This window comes from Equus asinus, chromosome 17, assembly GCF_041296235.1.
Source record: "Equus asinus isolate D_3611 breed Donkey chromosome 17, EquAss-T2T_v2, whole genome shotgun sequence".
Lineage (NCBI taxonomy): Eukaryota > Metazoa > Chordata > Mammalia > Perissodactyla > Equidae > Equus > Equus asinus.
The window spans coordinates 50,421,952-50,444,853 of NC_091806.1; the positions used below are offsets into that span (position 1 = coordinate 50,421,952).

General features: G+C 61.7%; 1 protein-coding gene across 1 annotated transcript in view; it reads left to right on the forward strand.

Annotated features, from left to right (window-relative positions):
• Window positions 1–1,240: 1,240 nt before the first annotated feature.
• Window positions 1,241–22,902, forward strand: part of LOC123277934 (mucin-2-like) — a 33,567-nt gene continuing 11,905 nt past the window's right edge. The window contains exons 1-28 of the mRNA XM_070487465.1: window positions 1,241–1,380; window positions 2,326–2,596; window positions 3,564–3,678; window positions 4,056–4,146; window positions 4,228–4,337; window positions 4,524–4,734; window positions 5,051–5,176; window positions 5,782–5,899; window positions 6,018–6,156; window positions 6,246–6,356; window positions 6,439–6,508; window positions 6,653–6,790; window positions 6,879–7,043; window positions 7,480–7,574; window positions 7,962–8,088; window positions 8,474–8,729; window positions 8,873–8,925; window positions 9,059–9,159; window positions 9,627–9,778; window positions 10,095–10,233; window positions 10,532–10,642; window positions 10,728–10,907; window positions 11,045–11,284; window positions 11,801–11,957; window positions 12,258–12,389; window positions 13,073–13,220; window positions 13,764–13,807; window positions 14,197–22,568. Of these exons, the coding sequence (XP_070343566.1) occupies window positions 1,305–1,380; window positions 2,326–2,596; window positions 3,564–3,678; window positions 4,056–4,146; window positions 4,228–4,337; window positions 4,524–4,734; window positions 5,051–5,176; window positions 5,782–5,899; window positions 6,018–6,156; window positions 6,246–6,356; window positions 6,439–6,508; window positions 6,653–6,790; window positions 6,879–7,043; window positions 7,480–7,574; window positions 7,962–8,088; window positions 8,474–8,729; window positions 8,873–8,925; window positions 9,059–9,159; window positions 9,627–9,778; window positions 10,095–10,233; window positions 10,532–10,642; window positions 10,728–10,907; window positions 11,045–11,284; window positions 11,801–11,957; window positions 12,258–12,389; window positions 13,073–13,220; window positions 13,764–13,807; window positions 14,197–22,568 (12,048 nt within the window). The 5' untranslated portion in view covers window positions 1,241–1,304. The remainder of the gene's footprint in view (window positions 1,381–2,325; window positions 2,597–3,563; window positions 3,679–4,055; window positions 4,147–4,227; window positions 4,338–4,523; window positions 4,735–5,050; window positions 5,177–5,781; window positions 5,900–6,017; window positions 6,157–6,245; window positions 6,357–6,438; window positions 6,509–6,652; window positions 6,791–6,878; window positions 7,044–7,479; window positions 7,575–7,961; window positions 8,089–8,473; window positions 8,730–8,872; window positions 8,926–9,058; window positions 9,160–9,626; window positions 9,779–10,094; window positions 10,234–10,531; window positions 10,643–10,727; window positions 10,908–11,044; window positions 11,285–11,800; window positions 11,958–12,257; window positions 12,390–13,072; window positions 13,221–13,763; window positions 13,808–14,196; window positions 22,569–22,902) is intronic.

The window sequence follows — 22,902 nt, forward strand, 5'->3', positions numbered from 1 at the left end:
CTTGCTAATGTCAGAATCGCAATTCAGGATGCATGTCTGTTTTCTGGAGGAAGAAAGTGTAGGGAAGGGAGCCCCCAGACCTCAGTTTACCCACCTGGTGCACGGTGGGGCCTGCCTGTGCACTCCTGGACTGGTCACTCTCTTGGGGGGGGCGAGGGCTGCCATGGCTAGTGGCTTCCAAGGTTGGGGCAGGTACAAGTTCAAACGCCACACCATGATTCCTCAGGGCATTTCCAGACAGGTTTTGGGTTCAGCTCGAGGGTCTGAGATTCATCAGAGGCCACAACTCCTCTCTTTGGGGCAGGACCCTCCCACCGTGAGAGGTGTGGCCCCGGGGAGCCCAGGCAGGCTGTCCCTGCCCTCCAGCACCCTGTGGCCAGCACTCCGCTCTCCCCACACATCCTGGGGAGGCTGAGGTTGGGCAGGGCCTGTGCTGGGGGTCGGGGCTGCCTCCCTACCAGCAGCAGCCCTGAGGCCTGTGCATGCTTGTGGCCATGTCTGAGACCCTGGCCCTGTTCCCCACGGGATGGCCACTCGTGGCCTTGAGCCAGTTGCCCTGTGGCCCCAAGGACTGATTCCATAAAGCGTCCCCTGGCTGGGTTCCCCAAGTTCTGATTACATGTTACCCAGGGACTGGTTCCTCTTGGGGGAAGGAAGGGATTAGAGGGTGGGCTGGAGCCGGGGGCCCCTGATGGAGCTCAATAAGCCGCCAGCCAAGATGGGCCCAGAGCCGAGCCCACACTGAGACAGGGTGGCCCCTGGGACCCCACAGGAGCCCACACCCTCCCTGCCTTGTGGGACTGGGTGCAGGGAGGGCAGGACCCCTGGTGAGGGAGGCTGGGCCCAGGCAATCTCCCAACCAGGCCAAGCAGCTGGTGCTGCCCAAGCTCCGTGGGGCATTGGACCTGGTGTGCTGGGGGCCGTGGGGAACAGCAACCTACAGGACGGGCTTCCAGCAGGGTCTCCCACCCGTGAGCCTGGGCCCGCTTATAGCGGGGAGGGACGAAGTTCCGAAGTTCAAGTTCCCTTGGGTGTGTGTCGGAATTGGGGTAATTGGGTTTTCAGCATCCTGAGAGGGTCACCTTTACCTAGGCAGCAATAAAAACATAAACCTCAGCTAACCTGAGTCAATATTTCCTCACGGCCCAGGGGAGGACCCCACAGCTGATTTCTCTATAATCTGGCTAAGGCCCCACCCACCCCTCGCCCTTCCCCTGCCCTCTTGCCTTCTGATGGCCCTGCAGGGCATATAAGGCCTAGACACCTGTCCGCTGTTGCTCTCCCACACCAGCCTCTGAGCCACCATGGGGCTGCCACTAGCCCGCCTAGTGGCCCTCTGCCTGGCCCTGACCTTGGCCAGGGGCGAGGAGCTGCGGAGAGGTGAGGGGCAGCGGGCAGCACTATGGGCAGCACGACCTGAGGGTACAGGACATCCGGGGCAACCCAGAGCAGACGGTCCTACCTGGGAGGAGGAGGCGATCCTCTTCTGCCAGCATTTGGGGCAGCCTGGCATCTTCTGGGGTAGACAGGCTGGGTCCAGCTTCCTGCAGCCCCCAACCCCTCCTGACTTTGGGTGGAGGGAAGGAAGGAAGGAGGAAGGGAACAAGGGAAAGAAGGAGGCAGGGAGGAAAGGACAGGTGGTCTTGGGCTCCCGTCATTCCTTTGAAAGCCATCGCCAGCACAGAGCGTTCCCGGGGGTGATACCAGGTGGAAACACCTGCGCCAGACTGTCGTCCGTGGGTGTGGGGGAGGCCAGTCCAAGGGACCCTGGGAGGGGCAAGGCCAAGATGGCCACTTCTGAGGAGCCGGAGAGGTGGCTTCAGCCAGAGAAGACCGAATGTGGGATGGGGACATCTCTATCCCGCAGGGCTGCGTGAGAAAGCCACCGGGGGGCCCTGGACCCAAATGGATGGACACAAAGTGGGGACCCTCGGACGGGTCCAGCACTGCCCTTCTGCTGGATGAGAGGCGGCTGGGTGGGGCATGGAGTGGATGGAGTGTGGCAGTGATGGGGTGCTGGGTGGCACTGGGCCAGGTGGACAGGGCACTCAGGGAACCTGAGAGACCCCTGCCCCCACTGCCTGCTGGGCCAATGGCCATGTGCCACACCAGGCCGGGGTGCAAGGGCGCGACACTGGAGACGTCCTTTCTGGGGGCTGAGACTGCGGGCGAGGTGACCACAGTCTAGCAGAGGCCCCTCCTGCAGGACCACCTGAGCCGCTTCAGCTGCCTCTGGAGGGTCCTGAGGGCAGTGGCTGGGCTGGGGCCTGGGGACGAGCCTGAGGGCAGCCTGGGGGGCTCACGCTCTGTCCCGCTGTTCCCCAGAGGGCAGAACGCGCAACCATGGCCACAACATCTGCAGCACCTGGGGCGACTTCCACTACAAGACCTTCGACGGTGACGTCTTCCGCTTCCCCGGCCTCTGCGACTACAACTTTGCCTCGGACTGCCGTGACACCTACAAGGAGTTTGCTGTGCACCTGAAGCGGGGTCCAGGCCACAAGGGTGGCCACCCCCAGGTCGAGTACATCCTGTTGACCGTCAAGGACGACACGGTCTACCTCACCCCCGAGCTGGCTGTGCTGAACGGGGCCATGTGAGTGCGGTCGGGCGGCGTCCCCCCACATCCTAGACAGGGGGCCCCGTGGCTTCTGTGAGCAAACATGAGCCTGGCCAGCCCCCACAAGCCCCTCTCCACCCTGGCACATGGCTAAGGAGAACACTGGGGTTTCAGTTCAGGTCACTGATTCATTCAGCAAACACTGATGAGCCCCATGGGTGAGGGACCAGGGAAGGGGTTTTATTTCTCCCACAGTCTTACAGCCCCATGGCTCACAGCCCACCAGGCTCTGGGCCTGCATGGGGGACAGGTGGCCATCCTGGTGGGGGTGGCCTGGCAACCTCTGGGGAGGAGGCCCTATGCCCTGCTGTGCCAGGTACAGATGCCCTGCAGCGGGGGGCTTTTGGGGGCCCCCAGCCCACCACCCCAGCCTTTGTTCCCCATTGTGTCCTGAACAATGGAGCCTAAGTGCATTCCTGTCTGGCGGCTCCCCACCTGCGTGGTCCGCCTTCTCCCTGCACCAGGGGATCTTGTTTCTCCTAGAGGCTGCAGCCCTGGCAGCCAGCCCCAGTCTCAGGGTGGGGGTGGGTACAGGGCCCACGGAGGCAGAGTTTGGGGTGAGCACAGAGCCTGGGCCCACCCTGGGCGGTGGATGGAGAAGCCCCTCCCCACTCTCAGGGCTGTCGTGGGGCTCCTGCCCAGGACAGACCCAGAGGAGGGGTGCAGAGACGGAGAACGGCAGGCAGGGTGTGGCTTTCTGTGAAGGAGCCCGGCCAGCCCAGGTGGAGAGGGTCTCTGGTCACTGCTCAAGTCCCCCGAGAGGGAGGACAAGGCCTTTCGTGGCCACAGGGCAGGAGCTGGCCTGGCAGGGCTGGCTGAGAGGCTGAGGCCAGGCCATCCCAGCCCACACGATGCACAGCCTCAGTCACTTCTGGGCAGCGGGACCCCTGGGCCTGGCTGGGCGGCTCTGTGGGCTGGCTCATGACCCTGTTGCCCCCCCCAGGGTCAGCACCCCGCACTACAGCCCCGGGCTGCTCATCGAGAGGAACGACGCCTATACCAAGGTCTACTCCCGTGCCGGCCTCACCCTCTTGTGGGACCGGGAGGACTCGCTCATGGTGGGTGCCGCCCCAGCGCCACAGGGCCCTGGGGGCCGAGGGGACTCCATCAGAGCTCTGGGACTCCAGGGGAGCAGTGGGTTGCCAGTGGTCCCATCCTCACCAAGAGGGGTGTCCATGGTGGGCTGGGAGTGTGGAGCAGCCTGTCTGCTGGTGGAGAAGGCTGGGGGCAGAGGCGGGGCCAGGGAGCCCACCCAGAAAGGCACCTCGGGGCCTCGGGTGGTGGGCCAGCCCTCCCCATCTCCCAATCCCCTCCTGGTCCTCAGTGATGCCAGGACACCCCCTGGCTGACCACAGCCCTCCTGCTACACCCATTCAAACAAGTTGCAGGTGCTGCCTGGCCATGGCTGCTCACCTGCTCTCTCTTCCCCCGACAGCTGGAGCTGGACAGTAAATTCCAGAACCACACGTGCGGGCTCTGTGGAGACTACAACGGCCTGCAGAGCTACTCCGAGTTCCTGTCTGATGGTGAGGGCCTCCTCGGGGGCTTAGGGGGCAGGTGTGTGCAGACTCCCGGGTGCCCCTCGCTGACCGGCTGTGGTCCCCCAGGCATGCTCTTCAGTGCTGTCCAGTTCGGGAACATGCAGAAGATCAACAAGCCCGAGGTGGTGTGCGATGACCCCGAGGAGGGGCAGACCCCTGAGTCCTGCTCTGAGCACGTGAGTGGCTGGCCGGGGACCCCTGCCCAGGGGAGGAGCCATTCCCGGGGGGGGACCCTATGGGAGCTGTGCCCACCCCTCTCCTCAGAGGGCCCTGTGCCCACTGGTCTCTGCTGGGGACCTCTGGCGGTGTGGAGGGGAGGAGGGCGTGAGCAGCCCCGCCCACTGCCCGTGTCTGCCCACCAGCGCGCCGAGTGCGAGAAGCTGCTGACAGCCGCGGCCTTCAAGGACTGCCTGGGCCTGGTGCCGCTGGAGTCGTACGTACGGGCCTGTGTGCAGGACCGCTGCCAGTGCCCCTCGGGCGCCTCCTGCATCTGCAGCACCCTGGCCGAGTTCTCCCGCCAGTGCTCGCATGCTGGCGGGCGCCCCGGGAACTGGAGGACTGGCACTCTCTGTCGTAAGCGCCACGCGCATGAATCGGGAGGGCGGGGACCCAGGGGCACATGGGGGATGATCCACCAATCCACAGGGAGCACTGCAGCCTTGCCGGCCCAGGGCAGGGCAGCCTGGTGCCCTGGAGCAGGAGTCACACCTCTGCCCACCCTTGAGGCGGCCTTGGCTTTGGGGTGGGCGGGAGAAACCGCCTGGGTGGGAGACTACAGCCCTCTGGGTGCACCCCACGGGCAGGTCCAGCCTCTCCCCTCCCCCACCAGCTGCCCTCCACCCTTGGCGTAAGTGCCTCACGTCTCAGGGGCTGTCCTTTGCCCTTCTAGCCAAGAGCTGCCCCGGGAACATGGTTTACCTGGAGAGTGGCTCGCCCTGCATGGACACCTGCTCACACCTGGAGGTCAGCAGCCTGTGTGAGGAGCACCGCCTGGACGGCTGTTTCTGCCCTGAAGGTGTGCGCTGGGGCACCCACGGGCATGCGGGGGCAGGAGGGGTGGTGCCCTGATACGGCCCACCCTCGCCTGAGGGCACTGAGACCAGTGGCCTTGGGTTTTCCGCTGCACCAGGGGGACAGCCATGCTGGGATGGTGGTGCCGGGTGGTGGGGGGCAGCGATGGCACAGGAAGCGAGGCACAATGACCCCACTGAAATCGAGGGACGAGGAACAGGGAGAAAGGGCACAAATGCTGAAGTTCCCACCTCATTCACACATGATGGTGGCTTCTGGGAGTCTGGGGGGAGGAACGTTCCTGGTTGTCACCCCTTGACAGACCTCCTCCTGTCCGGCCCATGGAGTCTGTAGGATCCTGGGAAGGGGCCTGACTCTCAGGCCCCCGTGGCACGGCCCTGACCAGACACTGTGTGGGGACCATGGTGTCACCCAAAGGACCAGAGGTGCTTGTGGGAGGGAGGCCTGGCTGGCAGCCCCCCCTCGGGGATTCCGGCATCTTCCGGAGGCTGTCCCACGGCTGTGGCTTTGGCAATGGCAGCCCCATTGTGGGGAATCTGGCACTTTCCGAGGCCAGCGAGTGTAACGCCCCGCCCGGCGCTGTCCCAGGCACCGTGTATGATGACATTGCGGGCGGCGGCTGCATCCCCGTGAGCCAGTGCCACTGCAAGCTGCAGGGACAGAAGTACGTGCCCGGCCAGGAGATCACCAAGGACTGCGAGCAGTGGTGGGTCCCGGGGGCCGGGGCTGGGGGCCAGATTGTGGGGGGTTCTGGGGATCTGGGCTGGGGGCCCGGCAGCCTAGGGGAAGTAGCTGGTCCTGACCCTGGGCCCCACTGCCTGCAGCGTGTGCAATGCCGGCCGCTGGGTGTGCAAAGACCGGCCATGCCCCGGGTCCTGTGCACTGGAGGGCGGCTCCCACATCACCACCTTTGACGGGAAGAGGTACACCTTCCACGGGGACTGCTACTACGTGCTGACCAAGGTAGGTGGGCATGGCGGGCAGGCAGGCACGTGTGGGGAGCTGGCTCTCCCTGCTCCCCTGCTCGTTCAGTGTCTCCGCCCTCCCCGCAGAGCGACCACAATGACTCCTACGCCCTCCTGGGCGAGCTGGCTGTCTGCGGCTCCACGGACAAGCAGACCTGCCTGAAGACGGTGGTGCTGCTGGCCGACAAGAAGCAGAACGTGGGTACCCCGCCCCTGCCCTGCCGGCACCCCCGGGGGCTCCATGGCCCTTAGCCCCACCGTCCCTTGGCCTTTCCCTCAGGTGGTGGTCTTCAAGTCGGATGGCACTGTGCTCCTGAACGAGCTGCAGGTGAAATTGCCCCACGTGACGGGTGAGTGATGGGCCGGGGCCCAGGTAGGGAGGGGGACGGTCCCCCTGCAGCACCAGACCGGCTTGCTGAAGGTGGCGGGCCTGGGGAGGGCCTGCCGAGCGGCCCCTCACCACCCCACAATGCCCTCCCCGTCCCACCTGGCAGCGAGCTTCTCCATCTTCCAACCGTCCTCGCATCACCTCATCGTGAACACCGCCTTCGGCCTCAGGATGCAGGTCCAGCTGGTGCCGGTCATGCAGCTCTTCCTGACGCTGGACCAGGCCGCCCAGGGCCGCGTGCAGGGTGAGTGGCCGTGCCTGCTCCCGCGACAGAGTCCCACGTGGGGCCTACCCTGCCAGGCCCTTCCTAACCTGGTCCCTCGGCCCCTCAGGCCTCTGTGGGAACTTCAATGGCCTGGAGGGCGATGACTTCAAGACAGCTGGTGGGCTGGTGGAGGCCATGGGGGCGAGCTTCGCCAACACCTGGAAGGTCCAGTCGAGCTGCCCCGACAAGCTGGACTGGCTGGACGACCCCTGCTCCCTCAACATCGAGAGTGGTGAGGCAGATGGGGTTCCTGCTGGGACGTGGGGGTGGGTGGAGGTGAGATGGCCTGCCCCACTCAGGGCCCGCCTGCTACTTTCTGCCACATGTCTGGGTTATGGTGGCCCATGATGGCAGCCCACCAAGTGACATGGCAGAGGTACTAGACCTGCCAATGGCTGGGTGGTGGCCCTCCTCCAGGGACTGGCCTGGTGCCATGACAGGATACCCTCACACCCGCCATGCTGCCTATTGCGTCCCAGGAGGCAGAGAGGGTGGGTGGTGGGCGCCCCTGCCTTGCACGGGGCACTGTCCTGCACTGAGTTGGCCTGGAGGGGGACCGGCTCAGTCCACAGTGGGGACAGTGTCTGCTCCAGCCTGGGCCACCAAGCAGCCAGACTCAGGGCACTTGCTGGAGGGGCCACCCCTGAGGTTCTGACCGGCCTCTGCAGCCAACTATGCTGAGCATTGGTGCTCCCTGCTGAGGAAGACGGAGTCCCCCTTCGGCAGGTGTCACTCGGTTGTGGACCCAGCTGAGTACTACAAGGTGGGTGGGACCCACACCTGCCGTCCCCAGCCCCTCTCTGCTCCGTGACAGGAAGGTGTCCCCGGTGCGCCTGGCTGAGCCTGACTGGCTGTCTGTGAGGTTCTCGCTAGGGGCTGCTGAGTGTCTGTGCGTGTAAGCATGTGTGTGAGTGTGCATACACGTATGTTTGTGTGCACACGTGTAAACGTGTCTCTGTGCACCGTGAATGTGTGCATGCATGTGTGAGTGTGTTATGTTTTTGGACGTGTGGAAGTGGGAGTTTAAGCGTGCTCACGTGTGTATGTGTGGGTGCATGTATACTAGTGCGTGTCCGGGAGTGCTTGCACATGTGTGTGCGTCCCCAAGCTCAGCTCCCTCCCTCACTGCCCTGCCTCGGTTTACCCCCAGAGGTGCAAGTACGACACGTGCAACTGCCAGAACAACGAGGAGTGTCTGTGCGCCGCCCTGTCCTCCTACGCCCGTGCCTGTGCTGCCAAGGGCGTCATGCTGTGGGGCTGGCGGGAGAACGTCTGCAGTGAGTGCCGTCCCCTGCCGGTGTCCTGGGCTCGGGGTCCTGGCTTCTCTATAGGGCGGGGGGCTGGGGCTTGGCCTTTGATTCAGCCCCTGTCCCCAGTGGCAACTCACCCTGAGTCCAGGGAGAGGGATCGGTCCACTGCTAGCGGGTGACGCAGCTTCCAGCTTCCTCTGCCAGGAAGGCGGGAAACCGGTGCTCGGCTGCTCCACGCTTGTGGGAAGGGGTCTGAACTGTGGCCGCTACCCGTTTGCCTGGACAGGGAGGCATGTGGGGCGGGCCACCTGTACAGCCGGGGCGGCCCTAGGATGAGAGCTCCGCTGGCCGCCTGCGGGGACGTGGCTGGGGCCGTCCCTCGTGCCCTCACTCCGGCCCTGCCCCTCTGCAGACAGGGACGTGGGCTCCTGCCCCAACTCGCAGATCTTCCTGTACAACCTGACCACCTGCCAGCAGACCTGCCGCTCGCTGTCCGAGGCCGACGCCCACTGCCTCCAGGGCTTCGCGCCCGTGGACGGCTGCGGCTGCCCCGACCGCACCTTCCTGGACGAGAAGGGCCGCTGTGTGCCCCTGGCTAAGTGCTCCTGCTACCACCGAGGCCTCTACCTGGAGGCAGGGGAGGTGGTCTTGAGGCAGGAGGAGCGGTGGTGAGTGGGCTGGGGCCAGGAAGGATGGCACGGGGGTGGGCAGGGCTGGCTCTACCTGGGGGAGCCACCATCCCCGCCCCGCCCCACAGAGTCTCTGGGCCTGTCCTCAAAGGGCCCCGTTCACCTTCCCACTCTCCCTGCAGCGTGTGCCGCAACGGGAGGCTGCACTGCAATCCAGTCAAGCTGATTGGCGAGGGTAAGTGAATGTGGCCTGAGGTCGGGCCCCCTGCCCCTTGCCCCTCAGCCTGCTCCCCCTACCCCCTCTCCTTCCTGCCTGAGCCCGCCAGCCGCCTACTTCAGCTGAGCTGGGGTGGCTCCTCTGTCTGCAGCCTGCAAAGCCCCAAAGATCCACATTGACTGCAACAACCAGACCGCGCTGACCATCCGGAACCCCCGCCCCCTCAGCTGCCAGACGCTGGCTGCAGGACACGTGCGTGCTGGGACTGCCATGGAGGGGAGGGTGCTCCCGGGGCAACCAGGGAGGAGAGGGCACAGCTGGGGTGGCTGTGGAGGGGAGGGTTCAGCCAAACTCCCACCCTGACCCTGAGCTGCTTTGCCATGTCCTGAGGACCCATGAGGCTCATTGACCCCTCCTGTCCCTGGGGCCTGGTGGCGGCCTGCAGGCTCCGCTTAGTCTGCTGGGGTCACAGGGGCCAGTGTAGGGGCCCCTGGCAGGCAGCACTCACGTGTCTCCCTGCCCAGTAGTGGAGGTGTCCAAGGAAGAAGGGCTCCAGGGGTGGGCCCGACAGAGGGATCAGGGGTCAAGTGGTGGAGGCGGGGATGGGGGTGGGGGACACAAGAGGAGTCTGCAGTGTCAGAGGAGGGGCCAGCCAAGGGCAGCCAAGATCCCGGGCCTGGCATCTAATGCCTGAACCCTGCTCCGCCACCACCCCACAGTACCAGACAGAGTGTGTGAGTGGCTGCGTGTGCCCCGAGGGGCTGATCGATGACGGCCGAGGCGGCTGCGTTGTGGAGGAGGACTGCCCCTGTGTGCACAACAAGGGCTTCTTCTCCCGCGGGGACAAGATCAAGGTGGACTGCAACATCTGGTGAGTGGCCTGGCCTGGCTGCCCTTCAGTTGGAGCGTGTCCTGCAGGCCAGGCCAAGGGTTGGGGCTGTTTCCCGTGGGGCCAGCTAGGGCCAGCAGGGCCGCGTGGCACTCCACTTGCGGGCAAGACCCTGGCCGGGATCGGAGGGGCACTGGGGTGGCACCTGCCGAGCTGGTGTGGGTTGGCAGGCATCGTGTGTGAGCTGCCTGGGGAGGTGTCGGCACCGTGCCCCTGGCTCGGCCAGGCTGCCCTCTGAGCAGGGCTGGGAGGCCCTGGGCCCTGTAGTGCCTCCAGGCCCCTCTCCTGCTCTCCTCAGCACCTGCCAGAGAGGACGCTGGGCGTGCACCCAGTCTGTGTGCCACGGCACCTGTGTCATCCATGGGAGCAGCCACTACATCACCTTTGATGGGAAGTACTACAACTTCGATGGAAACTGCTCCTACGTGGCCGTTCAGGTGAGGCAAGGGCACCGCCAAGGCCTACACCTGCCCATGTCCACGCTCTGCCGGCCCTGAGCTGCTCTCAGTGAAGGCTCCTGTGGGTGTGAGGGGCCAGCCCTTCCTCCACCCTCCCATCCTGTGACCCTCTCTTGAGTGCATGGGGGGTGTGGGTGTTAGAGGTGGGTTAGGTCCCTCATGTGGCATGGTTATCCCCTCTTGACAGAGGAGGGGCTGAGGCTCAGCTGGGGTGGGGCTCCCAGTGGGGCACCTGTGGCCCAGCTGGCCTGCCTCACACTCTGCCATGGGTCCCCAGGACTACTGCGGCCAGAACTCCTCACTGGGCTCCTTCAGCATCATCACTGAGAATGTCCCGTGTGGCACCACGGGCGTCACCTGCTCCAAGGCCATCAAGATCTTCATCGGGGTGAGTGCTGCCCATCCCCAGGGATGTGAGGGTCCTCGGGGACCCTTGGACCTGGCCAGTGACTGGGCCTCTCCCCTGGGCACAGAGGACAGAGCTGAAGCTGGAGGACAAACACCGCGTGGTGATCCAGCGTGACGTGGGCCACCATGTGGCCTACACCACGCGGGAGGTGGGCCAGTACCTGGTGGTGGAGGCCAGCATCGGCATCATCGTCATCTGGGACAAGAGGACCACCATCTTCATCAAGCTGGCCCCCTCCTACAAGGTACGCAGCCTCCCCTGCCCACCAGGCCTCTGCAGGGCTGGTCCTGCACGCACACCGGGCCTCCCAGGCACAGCGGGGCCGTACCCCTCCCTCCCTCGAGCCCCCTCACGAAGCCCCCGGCTTGCTGGTCTCCGCAGGGCACTGTGTGCGGCCTGTGTGGGAACTTCGACCAGCGCTCCAACAATGACTTCACCACGCGGGACCTCATGGTGGTGGAGAGCGAGCTGGATTTCGGGAACAGCTGGAAGGAGGCCCCCACCTGCCCGGACGTGAGCGCCACCCCCGAGCCGTGCACCCTGAAGCCGCACCGCCGCTCCTGGGCCAAGAAGCAGTGCAGCATCATCAAGAGCCCAGTCTTCAGCGCCTGCCACAGCAAGGTGGGGGAGGTGTGGGTGGCGGGCATGGGACTGGCTGTGGGTGGGCAACATCTCCCTGCCTGGTGCGCACACTGGGTGTGGCTCAGCTGCGTCACCTCCAGCTTCAGCACCATCCTCCATGTCCTTTGGACACACGACCAGAGGACCAGCTTTCCCTCTGAGAACTCTGGCTGGACCCACAGCCTCCTTTACCTTCCAGGAGGGAGAAAGGACACACAGCCCCTAAGACCCGATGGTCCTCAGCTCCAGGCAGTGGGGGCGAGGGAGCAGGTGCAGGGTGGCCTGTCTCATGGCAGAAGACCCCGGGCCCCTGAGGGTCTGCATGGCCAGAGTTGGCCAACTGTGTCTGGACCTCACCCGTCAGCCCCACTGGAGGCCTGGGAAGCTAGTGCTGGATGACCGCCCCCTGTCCCAGGAATGGGGCTGGTCTCTGGGTCCTGAGGTCCTCCGGCCGCAGTGGGAGGCCTGGCCCCATGGAGCAGCACAGGCCCAGGGCTCATGGTGGCTTCTCCCCAGGTGGACCCCACGCCCTTCTACGAGGCCTGTGTCTATGACTCGTGCTCCTGCGACTCAGGCGGCGACTGCGAGTGCTTCTGCTCTGCCGTGGCCGCCTACGCCCAGGAGTGCACCAAGGAGGGGGCCTGTGTGTTCTGGAGGACGCCAGACCTGTGCCGTGAGTGTCTGCCCATCCTGGGCCTGGGTGCCAGCAGGTCAGGCGGTGCTCATTACCCTTGCAAGGGATGGGGTGTATGTGGTCCCCTGCCCGCCTCCCCCAACCCAAGGATCAAAGTGTCCTCCCTCGGGGCCTAGGGAGCTATTTAAGAATACAATTAGTAATGTGTGGTCGTGAAAGTAGAGGAGTTCTTCTACAGTGCTGCCTGGGGTGGCAGGAGGGAGCTGGCCCCTCCCGGCCTGTCCCCCGGACCTGGCCTCCGCACTCGCCTGAGTCTGAGCTCACCTCCCTCCTCCCCAGCCATATTCTGTGACTACTACAACCCCCCGCACGAGTGTGAGTGGCACTACGAGCCTTGTGGGCACCGCAGCTTCGAGACCTGCAGGACCATCAATGGCATTCACTCCAGCATCTCCATGTCCTATCTTGAGGGTGAGCGGGGCCTCCTGGGTGAGAGTGGCCTGCCCTGCCCTGCTGGCCTGGGGCTGCAGGACAGTCTCCTCTGGAGACCCTTGTGGTCACCCTGAGAGCGGCTCTGTGGGGGCTGGGGACCCCGAGTCTCAGGGTGGGCCAGGTTCAATTTCTGCAGAGTCTGTTGATTGCACAGTGGGCTTGGAGACTGAGCTATGACCCCGCCCTCTTGGGGGGAGGCAGAAAAGAAGCAGGTTAACAGGCCCCGGGTGTTGCCAGGAGCAGAGAGTGCTATGAGACCTGCAGAGCAGGACGAGGGGGAGGGAGCTTTCAGAGGTGGGTCTGGGAGGCCTCTCCAGGGCCTTTGAGCTGAGAACCAGCGACATGAAGGACTGAGCTGTGAAGTCTGGGGAGGGAGCCTCCTACCTCGTGGGAGGGACGTCAGGTCAGGACCCAGGGTGCAACCTGGAGGCTGGGCAGGGCCAGGCTGTCCCTCAGCAGGTGGCGGGACCTAGTTGTCACTTTGGCCATGTGGCAGTGTGCAGGGCCCAGCTGGGGGGATGCAGGTCCCTGCCTTTCCAGTCCCTGGCCTTTCCATAGGGACATCCTGCAGAGAAGGACCTGCCAGAGTGGGGCCCATGGGTGGGGTCTGGTGGACATGGGGTCCTCCACCATGTCCAAGCCCTGTGACCTGTGCCCACTAGGCTGCTACCCCCGGTGCCCTAAGCACAGGCCCATCTATGACGAGGACCTGAAGAAGTGCGTCAGAAGAGACCAATGTGGCTGCTATATCGAGGACACCCGCTACCTACCTGGAGTGTCTGTTCCCACGGACGACATCTGCCAGTCTTGGTACCTAGGCTTATATCGTAGGGAACGTGTGGGAGGGCTGCACACACACAGGCACACACACACATGCTCACATGCATGCACCTGTGACACGGCCACACAGATGCATATGCACCCACGAGCATTCACATCTATGCACCCACGCACAGGCACACAATGTGTTCACATACACAGAAGTGGACACAACACCACATGCACAGGCACACACAACCCTGGGTGCACATGCGCATGGATGCACACACGCACGCTTGCACACAGGAGCCATGGCGCGGGGATCAGCCCCCTTCTCGGGGAGACCCCGGCCTTCCTTCTTGGCCTCCCTTCTGTGTCCGGCTTTTGCCTACCTCGCCTCGTCCACACTCTGCACAGTTAGAACGGGTGGCTCGTCTGGGTAGTTCTTTTGGGCTTCTGGCAGGCCTTGGGGGCTTGGCATCAGGGGTGTGCACAGAGGGTGAAGCCTCCAGCGTGGCAGGGAGGGCAGAGACTGGGGGTAGAAGCAACTTACCTCATTTTCCGGGGTCTGAAGCTGCAACACTTGCCTTCCAGCGTGTGCACCAAGTCCTCGAAGGTCGTCTGCCGGCCCAAGGAAGGTAAGCTGCCGTCTGCGGCTGCCCCCGAGGTGGCAGGCGGGGTCCCACCCAGAAGAGCCCGTGGCTGCGCTGTCTCTGGACCCTGGACACTCCGTCTCCTCCTCCACCCCGTGGACCCCAGGGGCCCTTCCCGGCTCAGAGCTGCCTGATGGCAAGCAGCCCCTTGGGGCTCGCATCATGATGCTCCCATGGCAAATGCCCTCCTGTGACCCAGCTTCTCTGTCCTGATGGGGGCTCTTAGGGTTCTGGGGAGAGGTCCTGATGGGGCATTGGTTTGCTGCTTGCCGGGGACAGGGGAGAGCCCACCTTTCCCTTCTCAGACAGGCCAAGGGGGTTCTTGTGAGTCTTGCTCCCAAAGTGTTGACATCAGCCTCGCTCCCATCCCCCAGAAAAGATTCTCAACTACACCCAGGATGGCTTCTTCTGCTACTGGGAGCTATGTGGCCCCAACGGGACGGTGGAGCAGCACTTCAACATCTGTAGGTCCACACTGTCACCCTCAACCTCCTCCGGACGCACGAGCGTGACCCCTGTCACCTCCACCACCGCCACCACCACCACCATCATCACAACGACCCCCACCTCAACAGAGACCTCCAACCCTATGCCTAACAAGTCCACACCCATTCCCACTACTACGTGTGTGGCTGACTGCAAGTGGACTGGGTGGCTGGATTCTGGTAAACCAAATGTGACCAAACAAGGTGCCGACATTGAACCCATCAGAGATGTCTGTGGAAGAGGCTGGGTAGCCGACATCGCCTGCAGAGCCCAGAGGTATCCAAACGTTCCCATCGAACAGCTTGGACAAACGGTGGTGTGTGCCACTTCAGTTGGACTGGTGTGCAAAAACCAAGACCAGAACCCTGGGGGACGTATCCCCATGCCTCACTGCCTCAACTATGAGATCAACGTGTACTGCTGTGGGTTGTGTTTCTCCACAGCTTCTCCCACCACCACTGAGACCACCACCGTGACCACCATCACCACCACCACCACCACCACAGAGACCTCAACACCCACCACGAGCACCACCCCAGAGACCTCAACCCCGACCACCACCACCACCACCACCACCACCCCAGAGACCTCAACCCCGACCACCACCACCACAACCACCACCAGAGAGACCCCAACACCAACCCCCACCACTGTGACCTCCCCACCCACGACCACTGAGACCACGCTGTGTTGGGACGACTGCCAATGGACTGGGTGGCTGGATTCTGGTAAACCAAATGTGACCAAACAAGGTGCCGACATTGAACCCATCAGAGATGTCTGTGGAAGAGGCTGGGTAGCCGACATCGCCTGCAGAGCCCAGAGGTATCCAAACGTTCCCATCAAACAGCTTGGACAAACGGTGGTGTGTGCCACTTCAGTGGGACTGGTGTGCAAAAACCAAGACCAGAAGCCTGGGGGACGCATCCCCATGCCTCACTGCCTCAACTATGAGATCAACGTGTACTGCTGTGGGTTGTGTTTCTCCACAGCTTCTCCCACCACCACTGAGACCTCCACCGTGACCCCCATCACCACCACCACCACCACCACCACCCCAGAGACCTCAACACCAACCCCCACCACTGTGACCTCCCCACTCACGACCACTGAGACCACGCTGTGTTGGGACGACTGCCAATGGACTGGGTGGCTGGATTCTGGTAAACCAAATGTGACCAAACAAGGTGCCGACATTGAACCCATCAGAGATGTCTGTGGAAGAGGTTGGGTAGCCGACCTCGCCTGCAGAGCCCAGAGGTATCCAAACGTTCCCATCAAACAGCTTGGACAAACGGTGGTGTGTGACACTTCAGTTGGACTGGTGTGCAAAAACCAAGACCAGAAGACTGGGGGACGTATCCCCATGCCTCACTGCCTCAACTATGAGATCAACGTGTACTGCTGTGGGTTGTGTTTCTCCACAGCTTCACCCACCACCACTGAGACCTCCACCGTGACCCCCATCACCACCACCACCACCACCACCACCACCACCCCAGAGACCTCAACCCCGACCACCACCACCACAACCACCACCACAGAGACCCCAACACCAACCCCCACCACTGTGACCTCCCCACCCACGACCACTGAGACCACTCTGTGTTGGGACGACTGCCAATGGACTGGGTGGCTGGATTCTGGTAAACCAAATGTGACCAAACAAGGTGCCGACATTGAACCCATCAGAGATGTCTGTGGAAGAGGCTGGGTAGCCGACATCGCCTGCAGAGCCCAGAGGTATCCAAACGTTCCCATCAAACAGCTTGGACAAACGGTGGTGTGTGACACTTCAGTTGGACTGGTGTGCAAAAACCAAGACCAGAAGCCTGGGGGACGCATCCCCATGCCTCACTGCCTCAACTATGAGATCAACGTGTACTGCTGTGGGTTGTGTTTCTCCACAGCTTCTCCCACCACCACTGAGACCTCCACCGTGACCCCCATCACCACCACCACCACCACCACCACCACCCCAGAGACCTCAACCCCGACCACCACCACCACAACCACCACCACAGAGACCCCAACACCAACCCCCACCACTGTGACCTCCCCACCCACGACCACTGAGACCACGCTGTGTTGGGACGACTGCCAATGGACTGGGTGGCTGGATTCTGGTAAACCAAATGTGACCAAACAAGGTGCCGACATTGAACCCATCAGAGATGTCTGTGGAAGAGGCTGGGTAGCCGACATCGCCTGCAGAGCCCAGAGGTATCCAAACGTTCCCATCAAACAGCTTGGACAAACGGTGGTGTGTGACACTTCAGTTGGACTGGTGTGCAAAAACCAAGACCAGAAGCCTGGGGGCCGCATCCCCATGCCTCACTGCCTCAACTATGAGATCAACGTGTACTGCTGTGGGTTGTGTTTCTCCACAGCTTCTCCCACCACCACTGAGACCTCCACCGTGACCCCCATCACCACCACCACCACCACCACCACCCCAGAGACCTCAACCCCGACCACCACCACCACAACCACCACCACAGAGACCCCAACACCAACCCCCACCACTGTGACCTCCCCACCCACGACCACTGAGACCACGCTGTGTTGGGACGACTGCCAATGGACTGGGTGGCTGGATTCTGGTAAACCAAATGTGACCAAACAAGGTGCCGACATTGAACCCATCAGAGATGTCTGTGGAAGAGGCTGGGTAGCCGACATCGCCTGCAGAGCCCAGAGGTATCCAAACGTTCCCATCAAACAGCTTGGACAAACGGTGGTGTGTGACACTTCAGTTGGACTGGTGTGCAAAAACCAAGACCAGAAGCCTGGGGGACGCATCCCCATGCCTCACTGCCTCAACTATGAGATCAACGTGTACTGCTGTGGGTTGTGTTTCTCCACAGCTTCACCCACCACCACTGAGACCTCCACCGTGACCCCCATCACCACCACCACCACCACCACCACCACCCCAGAGACCTCAACCCTGACCACCACCACCACAACCACCACCACAGAGACCCCAACACCAACCCCCACCACTGTGACCTCCCCACCCACGACCACTGAGACCACGCTGTGTTGGGACGACTGCCAATGGACTGGGTGGCTGGATTCTGGTAAACCAAATGTGACCAAACAAGGTGCCGACATTGAACCCATCAGAGATGTCTGTGGAAGAGGCTGGGTAGCCGACATCGCCTGCAGAGCCCAGAGGTATCCAAACGTTCCCATCAAACAGCTTGGACAAACGGTGGTGTGTGACACTTCAGTTGGACTGGTGTGCAAAAACCAAGACCAGAAGCCTGGGGGACGCATCCCCATGCCTCACTGCCTCAACTATGAGATCAACGTGTACTGCTGTGGGTTGTGTTTCTCCACAGCTTCTCCCACCACCACTGAGACCTCCACCGTGACCCCCATCACCACCACCACCACCACCAGCACCACCCCAGAGACCTCAACCCCGACCACCACCACCACAACCACCACCGCAGAGACCCCAACACCAACCCCCACCACTGTGACCTCCCCACCCACGACCACTGAGACCACTCTGTGTTGGGACGACTGCCAATGGACTGGGTGGCTGGATTCTGGTAAACCAAATGTGACCAAACAAGGTGCCGACATTGAACCCATCAGAGATGTCTGTGGAAGAGGCTGGGTAGCCGACATCGCCTGCAGAGCCCAGAGGTATCCAAACGTTCCCATCAAACAGCTTGGACAAACGGTGGTGTGTGACACTTCAGTTGGACTGGTGTGCAAAAACCAAGACCAGAAGCCTGGGGGACGCATCCCCATGCCTCACTGCCTCAACTATGAGATCAACGTGTACTGCTGTGGGTTGTGTTTCTCCACAGCTTCTCCCACCACCACTGAGACCTCCACCGTGACCCCCATCACCACCACCACCACCACCACCACCACCACCCCAGAGACCTCAACCCCGACCACCACCACCACAACCACCACCACAGAGACCCCAACACCAACCCCCACCACTGTGACCTCCCCACCCACGACCACTGAGACCACGCTGTGTTGGGACGACTGCCAATGGACTGGGTGGCTGGATTCTGGTAAACCAAATGTGACCAAACAAGGTGCCGACATTGAACCCATCAGAGATGTCTGTGGAAGAGGCTGGGTAGCCGACATCGCCTGCAGAGCCCAGAGGTATCCAAACGTTCCCATCAAACAGCTTGGACAAACGGTGGTGTGTGACACTTCAGTTGGACTGGTGTGCAAAAACCAAGACCAGAAGCCTGGGGGCCGCATCCCCATGCCTCACTGCCTCAACTATGAGATCAACGTGTACTGCTGTGGGTTGTGTTTCTCCACAGCTTCTCCCACCACCACTGAGACCTCCACCGTGACCCCCATCACCACCACCACCACCACCACCACCCCAGAGACCTCAACCCCGACCACCACCACCACAACCACCACCACAGAGACCCCAACACCAACCCCCACCACTGTGACCTCCCCACCCACGACCACTGAGACCACGCTGTGTTGGGACGACTGCCAATGGACTGGGTGGCTGGATTCTGGTAAACCAAATGTGACCAAACAAGGTGCCGACATTGAACCCATCAGAGATGTCTGTGGAAGAGGCTGGGTAGCCGACATCGCCTGCAGAGCCCAGAGGTATCCAAACGTTCCCATCAAACAGCTTGGACAAACGGTGGTGTGTGACACTTCAGTTGGACTGGTGTGCAAAAACCAAGACCAGAAGCCTCGGGGACGTATCCCCCTGCCTTACTGCCTCAACTATGAGATCAACGTGTACTGCTGTGGGTTGTGTTTCTCCACAGCTTCACCCACCACCACTGAGACCTCCACCGTGACCCCCATCACCACCACCACCACCACCACCACCACCACCCCAGAGACCTCAACCCCGACCACCACCACCACAACCACCACCACAGAGACCCCAACACCAACCCCCACCACTGTGACCTCCCCACCCACGACCACTGAGACCACGCTGTGTTGGGACGACTGCCAATGGACTGGGTGGCTGGATTCTGGTAAACCAAATGTGACCAAACAAGGTGCCGACATTGAACCCATCAGAGATGTCTGTGGAAGAGGCTGGGTAGCCGACATCGCCTGCAGAGCCCAGAGGTATCCAAACGTTCCCATCAAACAGCTTGGACAAACGGTGGTGTGTGACACTTCAGTTGGACTGGTGTGCAAAAATCAAGACCAGAAGACTGGGGGCCGCATCCCCCTGCCTTACTGCCTCAACTATGAGGTCAACGTGTACTGCTGTAGGTTGTGTTTCTCCACAGCTTCTCCCACCACCACTGAGACCTCCACCGTGACCCCCATCACCACCACCACCACCACCACCACCACCCCAGAGACCTCAACCCCGACCACCACCACCACAACCACCACCACAGAGCCCCCAACACCAACCCCCACCACTGTGACCTCCCCACCCACGACCACTGAGACCACGCTGTGTTGGGACGACTGCCAATGGACTGGGTGGCTGGATTCTGGTAAACCAAATGTGACCAAACAAGGTGCCGACATTGAACCCATCAGAGATGTCTGTGGAAGAGGCTGGGTAGCCGACATCGCCTGCAGAGCCCAGAGGTATCCAAACGTTCCCATCAAACAGCTTGGACAAACGGTGGTGTGTGACACTTCAGTTGGACTGGTGTGCAAAAACCAAGACCAGAAGACTGGGGGCCGCATCCCCCTGCCTTACTGCCTCAACTATGAGGTCAACGTGTACTGCTGTGGGTTGTGTTTCTCCACAGCTTCCCCCACCACCACTGAGACCTCCACCGTGACCCCCATCACCACCACCACCACCACCACCACCCCAGAGACCTCAACCCCGACCACCACCACCACAACCACCACCACAGAGACCCCAACACCAACCCCCACCACTGTGACCTCCCCACCCACGACCACTGAGACCACGCTGTGTTGGGACGACTGCCAATGGACTGGGTGGCTGGATTCTGGTAAACCAAATGTGACCAAACAAGGTGCCGACATTGAACCCATCAGAGATGTCTGTGGAAGAGGCTGGGTAGCCGACATCGCCTGCAGAGCCCAGTGGTATCCAAACGTTCCCATCAAACAGCTTGGACAAACGGTGGTGTGTGACACTTCAGTTGGACTGGTGTGCAAAAACCAAGACCAGAAGCCTGGGGGCCGCATCCCCCTGCCTTACTGCCTCAACTATGAGGTCAACGTGTACTGCTGTGGGTTGTGTTTCTCCACAGCTTCTCCCACCACCACTGAGACCTCCACCGTGACCCCCATCACCACTACCACCACCAGCACCACCCCAGAGACCTCAACCCCGACCACCACCACCACAACCACCACCACAGAGACCCCAACACCAACCCCCACCACTGTGACCTCCCCACCCACGACCACTGAGACCACGCTGTGTTGGGACGACTGCCAATGGACTGGGTGGCTGGATTCTGGTAAACCAAATGTGACCAAACAAGGTGCCGACATTGAACCCATCAGAGATGTCTGTGGAAGAGGCTGGGTAGCCGACATCGCCTGCAGAGCCCAGAGGTATCCAAACGTTCCCATCAAACAGCTTGGACAAACGGTGGTGTGTGACACTTCAGTTGGACTGGTGTGCAAAAACCAAGACCAGAAGCCTGGGGGCCGCATCCCCATGCCTCACTGCCTCAACTATGAGATCAACGTGTACTGCTGTGGGTTGTGTTTCTCCACAGCTTCTCCCACCACCACTGAGACCTCCACCGTGACCCCCATCACCACCACCACCACCACCACCACCCCAGAGACCTCAACCCCGACCACCACCACCACAACCACCACCACAGAGACCCCAACACCAACCCCCACCACTGTGACCTCCCCACCCACGACCACTGAGACCACGCTGTGTTGGGACGACTGCCAATGGACTGGGTGGCTGGATTCTGGTAAACCAAATGTGACCAAACAAGGTGCCGACATTGAACCCATCAGAGATGTCTGTGGAAGAGGCTGGGTAGCCGACCTCGCCTGCAGAGCCCAGTGGTATCCAAACGTTCCCATCAAACAGCTTGGACAAACGGTGGTGTGTGACACTTCAGTTGGACTGGTGTGCAAAAACCAAGACCAGAAGACTGGGGGCCGCATCCCCCTGCCTTACTGCCTCAACTATGAGGTCAACGTGTACTGCTGTGGGTTGTGTTTCTCCACAGCTTCTCCCACCACCACTGAGACCTCCACCGTGACCCCCATCACCACCACCACCCCAGAGACCTCAACCCCGACCACCACCACCACAACCACCACCACAGAGCCCCCAACACCAACCCCCACCACTGTGACCTCCCCACCCACGACCACTGAGACCACGCTGTGTTGGGACGACTGCCAATGGACTGGGTGGCTGGATTCTGGTAAACCAAATGTGACCAAACAAGGTGCCGACATTGAACCCATCAGAGATGTCTGTGGAAGAGGCTGGGTAGCCGACATCGCCTGCAGAGCCCAGAGGTATCCAAACGTTCCCATCAAACAGCTTGGACAAACGGTGGTGTGTGACACTTCAGTTGGACTGGTGTGCAAAAACCAAGACCAGAAGCCTGGGGGCCGCATCCCCATGCCTCACTGCCTCAACTATGAGATCAACGTGTACTGCTGTGGGTTGTGTTTCTCCACAGCTTCTCCCACCACCACTGAGACCTCCACCGTGACCCCCATCACCACCACCACCACCACCACCACCCCAGAGACCTCAACCCCGACCACCACCACCACAACCACCACCACAGAGACCCCAACACCAACCCCCACCACTGTGACCTCCCCACCCACGACCACTGAGACCACGCTGTGTTGGGACGACTGCCAATGGACTGGGTGGCTGGATTCTGGTAAACCAAATGTGACCAAACAAGGTGCCGACATTGAACCCATCAGAGATGTCTGTGGAAGAGGCTGGGTAGCCGACATCGCCTGCAGAGCCCAGTGGTATCCAAACGTTCCCATCAAACAGCTTGGACAAACGGTGGTGTGTGACACTTCAGTTGGACTGGTGTGCAAAAACCAAGACCAGAAGCCTGGGGGCCGCATCCCCCTGCCTTACTGCCTCAACTATGAGGTCAACGTGTACTGCTGTGGGTTGTGTTTCTCCACAGCTTCTCCCACCACCACTGAGACCTCCACCGTGACCCCCATCACCACTACCACCACCAGCACCACCCCAGAGACCTCAACCCCGACCACCACCACCACAACCACCACCACAGAGACCCCAACACCAACCCCCACCACTGTGACCTCCCCACCCACGACCACTGAGACCACGCTGTGTTGGGACGACTGCCAATGGACTGGGTGGCTGGATTCTGGTAAACCAAATGTGACCAAACAAGGTGCCGACATTGAACCCATCAGAGATGTCTGTGGAAGAGGCTGGGTAGCCGACATCGCCTGCAGAGCCCAGAGGTATCCAAACGTTCCCATCAAACAGCTTGGACAAACGGTGGTGTGTGACACTTCAGTTGGACTGGTGTGCAAAAACCAAGACCAGAAGCCTGGGGGCCGCATCCCCATGCCTCACTGCCTCAACTATGAGATCAACGTGTACTGCTGTGGGTTGTGTTTCT